The following is an 18,221-nucleotide window of genomic DNA, read 5'->3' on the forward strand; positions in this document are numbered from 1 at the left end:
TCTCTTCTTTCACTCTCTTACCCAAGTCCATTCAGTCTCGTGCCTCCTCCTGTCTATTTTAATCAAGGCATTCTTTCCTTCAGCGTTAATCAGAAAGCATAATTTCTTTTCTGCCGCTATTTCTGAACAGTAGCCTTCACAAATCTTATTCTCCTTTTCGTTTTATTGCAGCTGAAGAGGATGACATAGGAAAGTTATTATAGCTGAATAGCAAAACAGCTCTGCAAGATAATACCGTTCTCCATAATAAAAGAAAAATGATCCTAATTTTTAAAATGCTGTAAGCTGCCCCATGAAATAACAGGAATTGAGCGATAAGACACAAACACATATTAACACACACTGGCTCTGACATAAGAACTGTCATGCCCTCCAGAAACCTCTCGCTGTATCTTTCTCTTAGTTGTCCTAGGCAGTTCATCAAAACAATGACACAGGTTATGTACCAAATAGCAGATCACCTCACTCCATACCTGGGATAAAGGCACTACTGCAGCCTCCTCCCCCTCCCAGAGAATTCAGATTCCCCATTCCTAAAGCACTGTGCTCAAAATACAGTCACTTACGTCACTCGCTTTCTTGCTCTTTGGCAGCTCATAATTTCAAAGCAGTGGCTTTCCTATTTTCAGTCTTGTCTTACTTACAAACTTGGTGTATACAAATGCTTACAGATGCATTTACCATCAGGTCAGCCACACGTGCCTGGAGCTACTCACCTCACAGTACGTCAGGCACACAAACATGTCCCCACCTCTTTCGGAGACCCACAACAAAAGTAACTTGGCTTTTTTAAGGTCACAACTGTGGCTTCATGGTGTTAAGAAGATCGTTCATTTTTAGCTTGTTAGAAAAATGCAGCATTAGCTGAATGGACTAAGATACAGGATTTTAAAAATAAAGTTCACTTTTTAGAAAACTACTGTTTCCACCACAGAAAACTCAATATGAAACACTTTTTCCTGTGCTGTGACCATGTGTTTCACAATAAACAAAACACTCAGCACAGCCACATCATGGATGGAAAAGATAGTGGCTGAAGAAGAACACAACTGCTTTGGTGTCACGTAAATCATATGCTGGGTTACATGCTGGGGGCCTACCTCTGGCCTCTCCCTTTGGGCGAGATCCTATCACAGAAGAGGGCAGAAGTGCCAGGCAGGTGGTTGACTCTGGCCTCTCTCATGCTTTGCCATACTGTGAGGTGTTTCAAAGGTCCCAACAGTGGCTACCACACACTGCAATGCCATGGCAGGAAGCATGAGGGATCACACCTGACTGAAAATACCCACGCACAGCCAGGAAGCCTGAGGGGGAGTAAAAGATGCTCATGACAATGTGTGACCCCTGGGCTAATAGTTGTCAAGAACAACTTCAGATATTCAGACCCTATAAAACCATTTTCTTTGGCAGTAGATAACTCAGCTGACCAGGGAAGTCAGACACAAGCACATATTTCTAAACACGTAACACCTTCAGAACTAGATTGTGAGGGGGGAAAAAAAGAAAAAGAACATGACAGGGAAAAGCATCATGACAAAGAAACTATATCCTTGTGCTGTGTGTTGTAGTTCTTACCTTCTACGCAGATCTTCAGCCACTGCTGCTCTGCAGCTGAACAAATAGGCTCGGAGAGATTTTAGCTGCTGTCTCAGGCGGACGACAGTTGCCAGAGATTCAACATGCTTGTACAACATGGGATTTTCCTGCTGGATATCAATCAATGGCTCCTCATAAACGTATTCCAGGAACTCTTTGGCTTGCTTTGATACCTGAAAAATAAAGCCGTTTAGATAGGCTTTCCTCCCAACTCTTTTTAAGCAGCTCTTCCCCTCTGTAATGTCAGCTATTCTCTGCATCTGAAAACTTACTGTTACCAATTATAGATGAAGACAGAGCTGAGAGAGATCCAACTGTCTCTGCTTACAGACGAGTCAAACTTCATCAAGCCCATCAAAGTTGAGTGTATGAGATAACTGCTTACTTACCCAACGTACAATGATATCTGCAGCCACGTGTGTTTTCACTGTAGGCTAACAAAGCTTACTAGTTGTTTTTCAAGTCTCAAAACTGATTACCAAGTTTCTTCCCTGGTAATATTTTTCTGTTTGTTTGCTGTTTTCTTTTTGGCAAGAAGCAAGTGATTTGGTAAGTGCCAAAGTACAATATTAGAAAAAGAAACATACACACTGCAAAAGCAATCGCATTGTATTATCGCAGGGTATAGAATTCCAGTGTAAAGTACTACTCCCATTTGTTTCACGCTCAGCCAGTATGGTTAAAATTATGTAAAAAGAAAATAACCAGAAGCACAGCTATCAAGTTGTTGTGTTTTTTAAAATACCAATAAATAAAGTTGAATTTTACTGGTACTACTCACTCCCAATGTTTCATCTGCAAGAAATTTTTCTTATGGCTTTTTCACGATAGTGCTCTGTTCTATCTCCACTTGCAAAGAGCTACTGTAATCTTGATAAATTAATGGGACTTTTTTCCCACTAGAAAAGATACTCCTGTTTCTTGGGTGAGAAGTCCAAATTCCCTCTCATTCCTTATTTCTGCATTTTATCACAGCTGGAAAAGAGATGATGGAATTACATGAAATGAGCTGCAAATCACTTGAAACTGTGCTACAGAAATAACAGTTACACAGTTCTATTAGTCCTCCTGGGCCTTTAAATCAGTGTTTACAGTAAGTCACAGGAGGGATGAATTAGGCTAACAAAACAGAAAGGGCACACCACTCTTGAGATTTAGGATGTTATTGCCCTTCTAGTGCAGTAAGGCTATAAGGTAGGAAGTAGGGAAAAGCAATATACATCCTTATAAATTGCACCATTTCCAAAACCAGCACAAGCTACTAGCTACAGGAGTCACTAACTACTTACAGGGAAAGATAGCACCAGATGTAACCATTTCATGATGCATAATAAAAATCTAAGAAATAATGCTAAGGCCAGCCTTCCCACTAATAGCTACACAGATAACAAAATGTGTAATTTTCAATACAGCAGACTATAACTCCACAGGTTTTCCAGGCCCTGAAGCTGTACTAAACATCTCACTTGTATTAAACATCCCACTCATTTCTTTCTCTTTCCTTTTTTTTTCCAAATAAATAATGCATGTACAAAGAACTGTGCTATCTGAATAGAAGCACAGGTAACATGCTGTGTAAGGAGAAACACAGGCAACTTGAATTTTGCTGAACAAAACTCTACAAACTCCAAATATGTCAAGTTTTCTAACACTATCAACGTTGATGTTTTATTAAACATGCTTAACTGCATTGCACAAAAGAGACTGCAGTAGAACAACCTGCTTTTAAAATCATTAAACTATTTGTCTGTAATATCTCAGCAATCCCCTGACAACTGCTGTATCTATAGTAAATATTATTCATCTTCCACCAATGGGTAAATTAAGCCAGATATTCAGTGATTCCCTAGAAGGCACATGAAGGCTTGGCACAGTGACTAGCACCTCCCACCAGGAGGACCTGGCACCCAGTCATGTCTTTGTAGTCTTACTTCCTTGCTTTAAATCCTTGCTGAAGTGATGGGCTTCTCATCCTCCTGCCCTGCAGTCTGGGGAACCACAGGGTGATTCCTGCTGAAGTACTACACCCCCAGCTGTGCAAACTTGTACTCTGTACGGGGCAACCCTCCTGAGCCTGCCATGTTAAGAGCACAGAAACAACAAAAGAATGCCTGAACTGAGGCCACCTGAATGACTCTGCAATGCATGCTGCGCTACGATGACAAGGTATTACCGTGTGGCTCTGGTGCTGCAGGGTCTGAATGCAGGGGAGAGGAGCAAAGCAAACCTTTCTCTCTCCTTGTTGATTGCTGGAAAAGTAGCTTTGCCCAGCATCACTGGCTGACGTGTGGGTGTTGGTTCACTCTGCATGGCTGACACAGGCACACAGGTCATGTAAAACATTAACTCACATTGCCAACCATAGCAAAGTTACAAGAAGCTGAAAGGGTCAGGCAGTCACAATAATTCAGCTTGCTACCAGCCAATGTTCCAGTACATGTACTAATATACTCACAGTCCCCCAGTTTTTCTGGGCAGACTAGACAATCCTATTAAATAAACCAAGAAGGAGTGAGAAGATGAAGAGTGCAACAGGGGTTTACCTTTAAATGTCAAACAAGGATGGATGCTAACATTTCCAAACCTTTCTTTTCTAGAGGCTGCAAACTTATAGTTCAGAATTCAGTTTACCAGAAGTCAGTCTCTCTTAAAGCCTTCTGGCACAGGGAGTTCATTTCCTGCCTGTGTTTGTCTGGCATTTTGTGCAGGCTGGAAGCCACCTGAACCAAACTGCAGTACTTACTGGTTTTTGCGTGCAAATGGGGAAAACAGTTGGCCTAAGCAAAAGGAAGAAAGGACGTTCACAAGATTGCCTCTTTACTTTTCCCTTCACACAAACACATGAAAAACACAAATATTAAAACAGTGGGGAGACACAGGGGGAAGAAAAGTGAGCCTGGGGACTGAACTGCAGCTTTGGTTATGACAGAAGAAACACGCCTCACTGCCAAGTCCTTTCAAAGAGTTTTTATTGCAGTCAGGGGGATTTTTCTTTTCCTACCAATGTGCTTTCAGGTGTTTAGTGCGTTTTTTGTTTTTTTTTTTTTCCAAGTTCCTCTGTATGGGAAGACACAACTCTACAGATTTCTAGCACTGCTGTTTTTTCATGACCTGTCTTGCCAAAAGCAGACAAGAACCTCTCCATTTGCAAAACCTACTTAACTGATGCAACAGTTCACGGCTGCTGCTCAGATGTCTAGGAGCCCACGAAACATAAAAGAGAAACATGCCCAATTACACTGTATCATCATAAAAGCTCAGGTCCTAGAGTACCTATTGGTGCTTGCTTTGCCAAAGACAGATCGGACAGACCCCAGCAGCCCCCCCAGAGGCAGGGAAAAGGTGTCAGTGGGAAGGAGTGCAGGCACACTGGCCAATGATGGGAAGTGAAATGCTGACAAATCAAGTGATCTTCCTTTAAAAATGAGCACAAAGAAAATTATTACTTCCAAGATCACTTCAAGGAAGTGGGACACAGCATCTGTCTTTGCCAAATCAGCACGTTTAATCAAGACATTGCTAAGGAATCGTGCAGTTTCATCGTAACTATTAAGTGCAGCAGCCAGCACAAAGTTGCCCTGTAGACCATACAGAAGAAATAAACATCAGACCTTATCTCAGAATGGAGAAAGGACATGTGGATATAAAAGTGCAGGCAATACGTGCTCTACCTCAGAAAAATACTGCTTAGTTCCCATGGAGGTATAGCAGGGACAGAAATAAAAACATATGTCTGCGGGATTGAACAGAAAGGTGAAAATCACAAAGATTTCACAACAGTAGCAAGAACTACTTGTTATTTTTATGCTATGCAGGGATGGGATGGAGTTGAGGAGATCCAACCAGTGATTTAAACTCAGCTGTCACATGATGTCCCCTTCATCTTCCCTCCCTGCCTTAGTTTCCACTCTAGTAGTTAGGGATGCTGAAGGGTTTTCCTACCTAAGGGATGCTGTTCCTTTCTTAAATCCACCTCTCTGAGCCTTTGGCACAGAGACTAATAAATTATCTGTACAGAATTTCACAGAATCACCATGGTTGGAAGAGACCTCTGAGATCATCGAGTCCAACCACAAAAACAAACAAACAAACCCACCAACAACACAAACACCCCACCACAGCACACATGCTTGTGCAAGTGTGAATTTTCTTGTGCTCCCAAGCCACCTCATAGCTGTTCTGCCCGCCTACAAAAAGTGCAAATTGATAACTTCTCATTATTACAGTGTTTTACAGTAGATGAAGTTTTCAATGAATGCTTAGGCTTGAAAGTCCCACTTCCTTTTGTGCCTCAGCTGCCTACACCAAGACCACAGGAAACAGAGCATAGTTTTTAACTTGCAGCTTTAGAAAACAAAACAGTTTATTTTCTCAGCATTATTACTGACAGCTTGATATGAGGTCTTTGCCTTACCATCCACTTGCCACATATCAGGGCTACCGATACTACCACAGACTAGAAAGTTTAGGCCTTGCTAAAAGCATACAAAGAAAGAACTCTTAAATATTTATTCCTAGCTTCTAGGAAAGGGAGGGAGTTTTGCCTCCACATATAGGAGCTTTATAACTCTGAAGAATCTCGCATTTTATGGTGCAAAACTATCATTTTCCTGATGGCAGGCTCTGGCTACCTTTTAATAATCTCCCTGTCTGACAAATTTTCTTCTTCAAGAGAGCTGCTTTTCCTCTAATAGGGCATTTACTGGTTATTTTTTTTTCTTTTCAAATAGCCCATAATAATAATATTTGCAGACACAAAACATCAAACAGCCTCTCTCCCTAACAGTGGCTGCTAAGTCTGAAGCTCTAGCATGGTCTGGATTCTTTATGAGTTTGTTATTGTTTCAACATATGCTCTCTGAGCTCCTGAACAAGCAGATGAGCAATCATGGAAAAGATGCCACCAAGAAAGAGGAGCATGGCTGCTCCTGTGGAGGAACGCCTTAGGCCTGGCTAAGGAAACTGTGATGAACACATCTGTCTCATTGAGAGAGTGCAGCTCTTTCTGGCAAGAGGGACAAAGAAGTACTAGCAGTCAATGCCTGTAACCTTCAACCTGTTGTGATGTCTGTGTTTCTATCTAAAGAGCCATTCAGGTCACTTACTAGCAAGCCAACCTGCAGGGAGATTACCTTGTATTTGGAAGTGTCCCAGTTATGAACCAGCCGTGCAGGGATAAGGAAGGTGTCATCCACGTGGCAGGTGCTGCAGTAATACCATCCACTGTAGCTGCAAACCTTGGCTTTCCCATTGGACAAGCCTATGGAGCGCTGACAGCCTGGAGAAGAGAGAGAGGGAAAAGTCTGCATCTGTACATCATGCCAGAGGTACAAACTCAGGATGCAGTAAGAAAAGTAATTATTCCCCCATCTGAAACCCTGTTTAATTTTTATTTATTTACTTTACCAATGAACCATTCCTCATTCCATAAAATTAAAGGGATAAATATCAGTATTCTTGAACTAGTGCTGAACAAGTACACTAATTTGGGCATCTTTTACAAAGAGTTTAAAGAACAGTCACAGGATACTTAGCACTTCCGAAAAACCAAAGGCAGAATACCAACTCTGAGACACTGGACATTTAAAAGCTATGGCCACCTGGAAACCATGACCTGAAGCTTAGACAGAAAACACCAGACCACAGTAGTGCTGCACACTTGCTCCAGACAGCTCCCATTTTCCCCACAACAGAGTGGGTCGGCATTGGCTGCCTGGAGGAGGGCAAACCAACTCCTCTGACAGCCAGAAGGGATGCAGACGTGGCAGGTAAGATTTGGCCACAGAATTTGCACAGACAAGGCAAGCCACAGTCAGACTACAAATAATAACTGTGAGCAGCAGTCACGGAGAAAGAGTAGTCCTTGACTAGCAGTAGTCATGCAGCTCAGTTTCCTGTGGATGTTTTCTTTTTTCCCTTATGATTGGATTACCCTGTATCTTACATGGTCTGAGGTCTGCCTGCTACTTCTTTCTCAGCAGGATTCCTTGCCTCGTCTCATGCCCTTTTGCATGGAGCCCCTGGGGTAAAATAATGTATTGAAAAGCTGCTGCTTTAGTTGGAAAGAACTAGTGCAGAACTCTCCTCCATCTGACCGCCTGTTTTCCCAAAACACATAGAAACTCAGTGTATTTAACACCTTTGCCTTTCCCTCAACTGTAGCTAAAATGAGCCAACAGGTTCAAATAATATTAGAGTGGAGGGTTGAAGACAGACAGCACAGTGCCATTAAACAATCTGCACAGGAAGCAAGGCTAAAAATATTTGGATATGATACAATGAGATGTCTGTGGTTGTTATTAACACCTCTTTGACACAGCACACATGACGGTATTTCTGCTTTTCCTTCAAATGCTAGTGTCCCTGTATGACATTTACAGCTACAGACACAAGCAGCACCAAAGCCCCAGTCCGGCACACGCTGTATGCTCAGACTGGAGCTGGTTAGTAACACTGATTGGCAGAAACCTTGTACATCACTTTTATGGCAAAAATGTTGGTTAAACGAGTTTTTCAGGCAGAATTCAACTACCTGACTGATTTTGCCAGTATAACTGATTTTGCTTAGTGTAATTATGTAACTCCTCCCACTGAAGGTATCTTTTTTTTCCCCTAGTATGTTATCTTGATTTGAGGAGAGATTGCAGCTCCAGGCACAAATCAAAGTCCTCCTCCTCCCCATTAGCTGATGTTACCATGTCTCCTCTGCTCTAATCAAAATAATTAGAATAACCTGACCAACACAATTAGTTCGCTTCCTCCTGTTCCACACTCCAGAGCCATTTGGTCATTGATTCTCTGCAATGCACTCTACCAAGTGAATCAGTTGTGGGACATGTTCTGTCTCCATCTCTCTCTCCCCCTTCCCTTTTATGTTACTGAAGTGAGGATATGCAGTTTCTTGAAAAACACAAATATATAAACAGGTCAGTTGACGAAAGAGATACTTAGGTTAATGTCTCCTCCTTTACCATTCATAAGATCAGAAGACAAATATAAATATCTATCTCTAATGGTATAACTTAAGATACATAATGCAAAAATATGATCTCATCTTAATAATCAAACAGAAAACCCAAACTGTAAACTATTATCATTGTAAAAATAATTTTTGTATAGTAAATACTAGCAGAACTTTTTGCAAAAAGCAGTATTTTTAGGGCAGAAAGAATGCACATATGCCTTTTATAAAGGCAAAGTCAATTCAGGTAATTCAGCAGTGTGTTAGAAAAAAAGATGACCTATGACTGTGGCTTAGAATCAGAACTTAGAAGCCAAAAGCTTCATACTTCCCTCAGTGCTAAGCACACATTTCCCCGTCTTTCCTTTCCTTTCCTGTCCTTTTTTTTTTTTTTTAAAAAAAGCAGTTTCCTGACTCGTCAGTTAAAAGAGTTTCCATGCAGTCCTGCTCCACTGTGCTGTTATGGGAGAAGTCACCAGGCACGCCTGGTAGCAAGCTCAGTATCAGTGCTCTGTAGTACACATAGAACTATTCTTTCCATTTTTCTAAATGCATTCATACATAAAGGGGAAGGTTTTGAACAGCTGACGAGACATGAAGTACCAGTCCTGCTCCTCTGACATGGCATTTGTCCCACTAGTAGTCCTGGAAGATGCTTGCAGAAGCTACTATCACTGTTGCTATGGAGCCCATGTTTTTAACAGCACAACAGAGGTAAATCTTGCCCTTCTCTAAAGGAAACGTAGAAGTATGCCCACTCCTCTCCTCATGGAGAAAGATGAAAGAACCTGTGAAAGACAGCATTCCCCTTTCCCAAGCTAAATGGGAACAAGCCCTCAGAGAGGATGTTAGTGTTAGCAATACCTCAGTACATCACATTCTTCTGTGCCAGCCTTGCTAAAAAAAGTGAAGGGTCTGAGGTCTTTCTCCTCACTAGTTGCCTCTGAATGTCCTACCACTGAAGAGCACTGAAGCATCTATCTTTATACCTCAACTGGCTCCAACTCTAGCATTTACCCAATCACACGCAATAAAACACACTGCTAAATGACATGTAGTGTTTTCTAGCTCAATGTGTTTGGACCAGCAGAGGAAGTACTAGTGGTAAAGCTGTGTCTGAATGAGACAGAAGTCTCCAAACTCATAGCCCTTGGAACCTTTATAGACGTTCTCCACTAGCCAACACTTACTCGTGTGGGGGACGACGACACGACTGGACACACTGATTTCACCTAACTGCCACTGTGCAATCCCTGCCACTCCACAGGCTGCTAGTGTGTCTCAGTGCCCTAACTTCCATCTGTTAGACTGAAGGCAAGAATAAGCTAAACTCCAATTTGAATTGCCATCACCTAAACTAAAACAGTTGCAGTTGAGAACAGGCCATTTTAAGGCCTAATTTCTTGCAACCTCCTAGAGCCAGAAACTCATTCTAGTCCACAGAGAGAGCTTCCTCAGGAGAGGAATGACAAAGCATAGAAGTGCTGGGGGACTTCACTGCTCCTCCCTATGTCCAGCCCATAAGAACTGAAGGTCTCTGGAGCACGGAAGGTCTCAGCGAGCAATCTTGGATACCCTTCCCTTCAGAAAGGGTGGTTTTATGAAGCAGATAAAGTGGAAGAAGTTCCTATTCAAACAGCATGCTTTCTCCCTTATTCCAGTCCTTCTCTGAGCCCTTGTTTGTTTCCTTGTTCCTCAGAAACACATTTTTACACAGTGCATTTCTCATTCCTTCTCATATCCTCCAGTAATTCATATTCTGCAAAGCCACATAACAGTTGTAAGGCTGGGGGTATTTTAGATGAGAATGTGGCACTGGCACCTACCTTACATTTTCCCTTACCTTACAAGCTTTTCTGTTAGAAAATCACCATCTTTTCCATTCCTATCTGTTGTGAATCATAATGAAGGCTATTTCTACAATCCTTTCAAATCAAGTTATCAAAGCACTGATTTTCTTTGATGTTATGCAGTTCAAAGTGCTGTAGTGTGACAAACATATTTCTGTGGCATAGACCACTTATGCTACTTTGTTTTTATAAGATGGAAAAAATAGAGCAAGAGTGAGAGAGAGAAAAAGAATAGAAGGAAGGAATAGCTTGTGGCTTAGTGCCTTTGGCCTGCACCTGGACATTCAAGTACGTAAACTTGCCGTGATGTTTACCAGAAGCAAAGCTAATACTGATTCCTGGCTTTAAACTCTCGAGCACCCCTCCCAGCAAGACAGTCAGACATAGCTGACCACCTCAGAGATCGATAATACAACTCAACAAATAGTTTGGGGTGGTGGAAGGGATCATTTCATGTTGGCAGAGAAAACCCTTACTTGCCTATAGCTAGAGAAAGCACCTTCCACAAGATGGGGGGAAAAAAGTAGCACAACTTTCACTAAGCCCCTCTCACCTATTCCTACTGTTCATACAGAATATTATCCATACAACATCTGTACAAAGGTCTGGCAAACTCTAAGCCTAGAGCAAGGAGAATACTGCGAAATTTACTATTACCCTAAATCATCCCAACCTAAAAGATGTTATAGAGCAAGCTAGAGAGGGAAGAAGTGTAGCTGTAGGTATACTGTTAGCAAAGTGAGGGAAGGCGTAATCCCAAACCTTTCATCACAGAAAATATAACAGAACAGCCTTGGAATCAAGCAAAGAAAATAGGGGTTAGAAAAAATAGCAGCAAGAAAGTGCTGCTGGGCACAGAGGAACCTCTCTCAACAACACGTCTCTGAGCAGAGCAGGAATATCAACATCAAGAGGCTCATCTCCAAGTGCTAAGACTTCAGGAAGAAAGAAGTGCAGGAAGATGAGGTTAAAAAGTTATAACAAGTCTCTCACCTTGACTTTAGGTGTTGGTGAGGATAGTAGGGAGGAGGAATCCAAGACACTTGAATACAATTCCTCTACTGAAATGTGTGGAAAACACCACTTCTGTCGCTTTCAGGCTGTTGCATACTCTTATAGTCAAGGAAGGCACACACAAGTATTCTTTTTATCTTATTCTTTTTCTTTAATCTTTTAGCAAGAAAAGATTGGAGTAGCTCCACAGTGAAACAGAGAAAGTGGAACTAGAATTAAGTACACAACTGTTTTCCTTATTCAATAAAGTTCCTTGCTCAGTATCAGGAAAAAGCAACTCCCTCCTGATTGTGTACCATAATTAAATCTGTGACAGATTAGCTTAGAAGCTAATTCATTTAGAAACAACATACAATATCAAGAAAAGAAAATGACCCACAGACTTCAAAAAGCTTTCAGCTTGATAAAGCCATAAAGCAGACTAAGCAGAAGGAGCAGAGAGACAAATTTTCAGGGTGTTAGATCAGACATACAACATTGCTCTAGCTGCTCTGCACAAACAGAAAGAGACGGTGAGAATTACTTCAGTTGCTGGCCTTGTGTTCCTGTGCTTCTATTCCAATTCACTCCTCTATGGGAAAACTCAAACTCACGACAAACTAACAATCCAGCTCAGTTCTCCCTCATATCTACCCAGGTTTGAATTTGCATTGCGCTTTGTTCTTTTTCCAGCATTACTTTTTTTCCAAACCAATTGTCCTTCTAAAGAAATAATAAAAATCTCATAAACCTCCAAGCAAAGTCCGATACTTTACTCACCTTGCCTATTTTTTGTGAGCTTCTTATGGAATTCAAAAAAACTCACAGCAAAACTTTAGCAGATTAAAGGCAGAAAATTTTCCCTTGTTGAAGCCATATGGGTTTGTTCCTGTCCAGTTATAATTACCTAAGCAACATATAAATCCCACACTATTTATATCAGCAATGCACAAATCCTACTTTTATCATAATCTAGACCAGCTTCTCCAGAAATAAGGAAGGCTTCACTAGTTCCCAACTCCCAGACTCTTTTTGGTTTTTTTATTTAAATAGACTCCAAAAGACGGAGCAACTATTCTGAGTCAATGGAAACCTTAACTATTAGCTGCAGCTCGGGACTAGACCCTAAATTAACACCCTTCCCATCTTCCTTAGTGCCATTTAAAGATATAATGTGTAGCCCTGTCTTTCCTGTCTCGCACAATCCAGCTCAGCTAACTTTGCCTACCCAGTCTAGGCTTGCTGGCTACAGGATCTGGCCTGGGATGGGGAGACAAGCCACTCCAGAGAGTGACCCACCCACTGTACTGGTGATGTCTCACAGGCTCACTGCCGCAGAGCATCTCTCCAAGGCAGACATGATGAATCACCCCCTAGGCAGCCAGGCTTTCTTCCAATCAGTGAAGATTGGATTAGCGTAGACATCCAATATTTAGACTGCCAGGGTAGGTGAAGTAAAACACCACCCTTCAGCGTCAGTCATGCTGAACACACAGAGCTGTGGCCCTCTGCAAGAAGGTGAACAATCAAGAAAAAAAAAATCAGTGGTGAAAACAAGCCAGGTGACAGCACATGTATGTGCATACACAACATTCTGCACATTTGTATTATACATATCCTTTGTAGAAGAGAGCATACAAACATGCTGCATGTTACACAGCAAAATTCTGCCTTCCCAATAAACCAATAATAGTTAAGCCTGCAAATGTAACACTGAAAAAACATAAACGTCAAAGTGTAAGCTTGCACTTTGCGTATTTAAGTCAAGAACAATATTTTATCAATAAATCAGGACCAAAAAAACCCCTAGTTGTGTGTCAAATGGCTGCACAAATCTGCACTTTTGGAAACTAACTTTTCATTTGCTTGGATTTCCCCACTTGAATTTCACCAAAAATTCAGGTTCTTTTACCTTTAGTGTCAAATGCTGAGAAGGGCTGAGACACCATTCTTCCCAGAGAGCTCGCTCCAAGGGGATTACAAACAGCTATGAAGACACGCTTCACACACAGTTACAGTTTGTAAATCCTTTAACGCATGGCCAGTTTGCATTCACCAACTGCATCCTTTCAACTCCTTTCTCCCCATTCCCAGGACAACAGCGCTAAGGACACCATATACCTGAAGCTAATTTGCTATTCTTTCCCCCTTGCCCTTATAGGATTTTTCTGTGCAGTACCTGGCACTTTGCTGAGACTCTGAAGTGCTGCCTGACAGAAGTGAACGGGAGCTCCTGTGAAATGACCTATTGGCAGGATTCAGTAATTCACCAGCTCTTTAATCAGGGATGGGAACTGAACGGACTTTCTGGGCCAGCCCTTGAAGTCTGCCAGCTAGGAGCAAGTAGATAATCTGAGCATAGTTAATAATGATATGCCCATTCCTGCAGTTGATTACACTCATGCTTGGTTTTATACACTGAGAAGGCAGAAAAGAGAACAGAGCAAAGAGCAGGCCGGCCGTTTGTGTGATCAGAGCAAACGCTGGTGTCGGTGTCTGGAGCTGTGGCCAGATCATTTAGCAAAAGAGGTCTCTACTTAACTCAGTTTTCGTTTCTGCTCCACAGTTAGTTTGAAGACCACTTACCCCTGCCCTGGTCACTCATTTACTTACACTGAAGGCTACCTGGTTTGCTAAGTTTCATTTATTTGATACAGCAGCTATTAACATACCGAGACATAATCAGCTCTGTTTGAATACACAGCTGGTTTTGTATCTTCTTTTAACATGAGGAACAACCATGCAGTAAGTGTGTTTATATATTTCTGCCAATGCTATTTGGCTGAATTTCTTCTTGGTTGCACATCAGTACTTTGGGTATATGCACTACTGAGATTTATGCAGCACAGGTACGTGTTAGAGTCTACTGACATTGCAGAAGGCCAGTCTCAGAACCTGAAACCTTCCCACCAGTTGACCTGTGGTTTGTTCTGCAACTTCTTTTACATTGCCCCTGATCTGATCCACATGTTACAGTTTTGTCAATAACAGACTGGTTTGGCATGTGATAGAACCCCAGGGGAGCCCTGCCAACACTACCTGCCCTGCCACAAACAAACACCCTAGTTTTGTGGTAGTGGACCTAAACCAGCCATTTGCCTTCCATATTTGTCCCTCAAGGCTGCACACCTGTGTGGATGCTCTGATGCTGAGTAAATGCACAATGCACATCACAAATTTTTCCAGAGCAGCATTAATAGGGTTAATAGCGACTAAGAGTTCTTTGGGGGCAGTGGAGCTACTACCCAGCACCCACAAGCCAGGAAGAAACAAGGCACAGCGAAGGACAAACACAGACACGCTCACACACAGCAGAACTGAGCTCGTAACAGCAAAATAAATAAGCACAAATATTTTATTTCTAATGAAAAAAAAAAAAAAAAAAAAAAAGAACATTCTGAAAACCTGCAGAGTTGTTCACAGAGGCAGATTAGAGCAATGGGGTCACCTACCCCCATACAGGCAGCACAGGTGCCCTTTAAACCTGCCAGGAGGAATATGTAGGTTCATCAGCCAAGACATTTGCATCAGCTGTTCTGCCTGCAGGGCTGAGGCAAATACTCCAGTAAAACACCAGCTGAGGGTTGCAAAGTGCACAGCAGGGTGCAGGACAGGCACTGAACTGGCCAAGTACGCATCCAAACCGCAGCAGGCCAACTCCAAACCAAATCCTACGAAGGGCAAAATCCCACTCTGTGAAGGTGCCAGCAAATCCAGGAAGGTGAAGGACCTAGAATTCTACCAGTTTAGACAAAGCTAATAGTTTTCACTGCCATTTCCCCCAGTCAAGCTGTCTTAAAACCAGAATGAAGAGATCATTCACCTTACCGCTGAAGATTAAATGGTTTCTGTGATCATAACTGATCTCTGATAACAGGTTTAATCAACCCAAGCAAGTAAATGAGATACCATGTGGTATCTTCTGATCTTTCCCTAAACAAGAGCTGTCACATGGCAAGGCACTGTAGACCAGCAACCTTGTGTTTTGAAACATGTAGGGCCACTACAAATTATTTAATAAATACTCCTTGCTACACAAATTCAAGTCACCTTTGTCTGGAAACCTTTCCCCCATTCCTTCCAACAAATCAGTGGCCTTGTTTAGACATGGTGCATTTTCCAAATACTAATTTAGACATGGATGATGATGCTTTTGCTCAGCTGGTTTTGGCTAGCAAAGAGTAAGAGTTTAGAAATACCAGTGTTAGCATTGGAGGTTTTACTTTTGAATCAATAGAAGCAGAGCCTGAAAGTCACATACAAGACTGGAAGACTGTGGTCTAAAGTGAAGACACTTAAACAATAAAAACTTTACAGTGCAAAACACATTCTCAAGGGATTTTATGGATTCTCAAATACAGGGAAGGTAAAAAGCTGCTGAAGTGTTGGAACAAAGAGATCAATTGAGACGAAACCAAGCACAAAATATATACAGCACTTAGAAAGCACAATCCTTAAAGCCCTGGACAGGTGAGAACAATTGTTATTTCAGACTAAAAATGTGACAAGAGTGCTGACAAACTTCCAAAGGACCTTCTGGTATTTTATTATTGTACTATGTCTGCTGAGATTTGTCCCCTAGTATTTTTATTTCAGTGACATGCTACAAATAGGAGCTGGGTATGATGACAGTTAACAAAGTATTTGCTAAATTCAAGGAAGGAGCACCCATGCTTTTCAACTACCTGGAGTTGAGCAGTTTCAACTATATGGCTTTTTGAGAAGTTGAACAAAGTCAACATTGAACCTGGCTAATGCTTTTTTCCCTTTTTTTTTTTTCCCATCACACTTGCTGGCTTGCAAGCTATTAGGAAAATACTTTCTTTTCATTGAGGGGGAGGGGAAAAAAAAGGAACTTTTACCTCAGTCAGGGCTAGTTTTAGACCACTGTGGTGAGCTAGAGCAGAGGCTGGTCGTGTTGCAGTGGACTGGCTCCCATCTACACACATGATCACAGCACTAGAGGCAGAATGGCTCCTTGAAAGCCAACAGCCTTCCACCTGCTGCTTGATTTGACAGGGCTGCAAGCTCAGGAAATAGACCATTTACTAACCTTGGCTTCTCTGCACCTAGTGTTCAGCTCAGCCAGCCAAGTCAGTGGAGCCCTAATAGCAGTGTTTATCCTTTTGGCAAGACATGGAGAAAGCGGGGAGGAGAAGACAGAAGGCACCCCAGAAGAGGAGCAAGGAAAGCCACGCAGACAAATAAAAGGGTGTAGAGCACATTTTGCAGAAAGCAGAAACTCCCACATCCATTAGGACTTGCTGTCTAAGCAACAAGAGTTCCTGGCAGACACAACTGGCTTCTCTGGAAAAATGCTTGATTTAACAGAGGACAGGGAGAGAAAAAAGAAAAGGTGAAAAGGAAGAGAGACATCAAAAGAACAGGAGCAACACAAAAACAGGAGGCAAGGGCAGAAGCTGTTTGTCTTCCCCATCTATGGAAACGTGAAGGCACATGCCAAGGGGACTAGCAATAGCGAAGGGCATCTAAGGATATTTGCTCCTTACAGACCTCCAGGGGAGTTGCTCCAGGAGAAACGCCTGCCTTTCCCCAGGAGCCCATAGACGGCCCAACAGGGAGACAGGACAGCCACTGGAGTATTCACATCCAGCTACCATGTCTGCAAGATACTGCACTTGGCAAGCATGTTTTGATGGAAGCCACCTCATACCAGTTTTGTAACATGAACAGTTTGGAGATTTCTCTTGAATCTAGGTGAAATAAAGACATAAAAAATAACAACATATCCCCCGCCAAGAGATCATCCTAACATGATGCATATCTCTCATTTCCTACATATTAAAGAACAAATCATAACCCTGATATTCACCAGCTTGGACTTAAAACCAACTTTCACTTCATACCTGTTTAAAGACAAGGGGTAGGTCCCTCCAAAGTCTCACTTGAGCAGATCAATGCTCAAACACTTCCCACGGGAACATTGCTGTACCCCAGCAAGAGGGCAAGATCAAGCCTGCAGTTATATGAACATGCAAAGGACAGAGGAAGCTGCCATTCCAGTGCCAGCAGTTTCTAGTTAACCCCATGTTCCAAAATGTATTGCAGTTCCAAGCCAAAAATATAAATAATGGCAGCAAAAGTAAAAGTGTTTATAAAAAACATGCCTCTCCAAGTGTTAATCAGTGGCCTATTCATTCATTTTTTGAAATTATGAGAAATAATGCCCTGTCCTCTGCAGTAAGACAAAGAGTTCGACATGTGGGGAAAAGCTTTTATATCTGCTCATCAAGCAAAAGAAAACTTTTTTCAAGTTGCCCTTCTGACTCTAGTGTATCAACAGTTTGTCCCCCCTGCCCCATGACTACATCTGACACCACGGCCCTGGCTTATATCAGGCGTTGAAAAGTGCTAGTCAGACTCCAAGATAAACTTGTCAATAGCAAGGCACAGACATTCGTATTCTTCCCTACCTGTTTGTGTCAGCTGTTTGTCTGGGAGCAGTCCCTTGAAAAGCTTTTACTAAGGGAGAAAAGGAAAGGGGAATGCAGAGGGCATTTCAAACAGAAAAAAAAATTGGGGAGGGGAACCCCACAAAGACTGCAAAGAGAAAATGAAAAAAAACCAACCCAAAACCCTGTCCCCATCAGGTCCTCCCAACAACCTTCTTTATCAGAGGTTCATTGTCAATCAATTAGCCAAGACAGCAGGGGTCTGTAGGAAGGGGGGTAGCTTGAGAGACAATGGTCTGTCCTGTTGTATTACTATTTAATCACTTTTCCTAAATAAATAAAGCAGCCCTGAGGTGCTGTCATGTCAAGGGAATTTATAACAAAAAAACCCTTCATTTTTCATTGGTC

At 42.1% G+C, this 18,221-nt stretch overlaps 1 protein-coding gene across 2 annotated transcripts in view; it reads right to left on the bottom strand.

Moving 5' to 3' along the window:
• Positions 1-18,221, bottom strand: part of PLEKHM3 (pleckstrin homology domain containing M3) — an 86,201-nt gene that overhangs the window by 41,434 nt on the left and 26,546 nt on the right. For both annotated transcript variants that reach the window (XM_014954641.1, XM_014954640.1), the window contains 2 exons: positions 6,729-6,874; positions 1,576-1,769 (listed from right to left, as the gene is read on the bottom strand). In XM_014954641.1, coding sequence (XP_014810127.1) covers positions 1,576-1,769; positions 6,729-6,874 — 340 coding nt within the window. The remainder of the gene's footprint in view (positions 1-1,575; positions 1,770-6,728; positions 6,875-18,221) is intronic.

The sequence above is a fragment of the Calidris pugnax genome, unplaced genomic scaffold (genome assembly GCF_001431845.1).
Source record: "Calidris pugnax isolate Ruff unplaced genomic scaffold, ASM143184v1 scaffold103, whole genome shotgun sequence".
Classification (NCBI taxonomy): domain Eukaryota; kingdom Metazoa; phylum Chordata; class Aves; order Charadriiformes; family Scolopacidae; genus Calidris; species Calidris pugnax.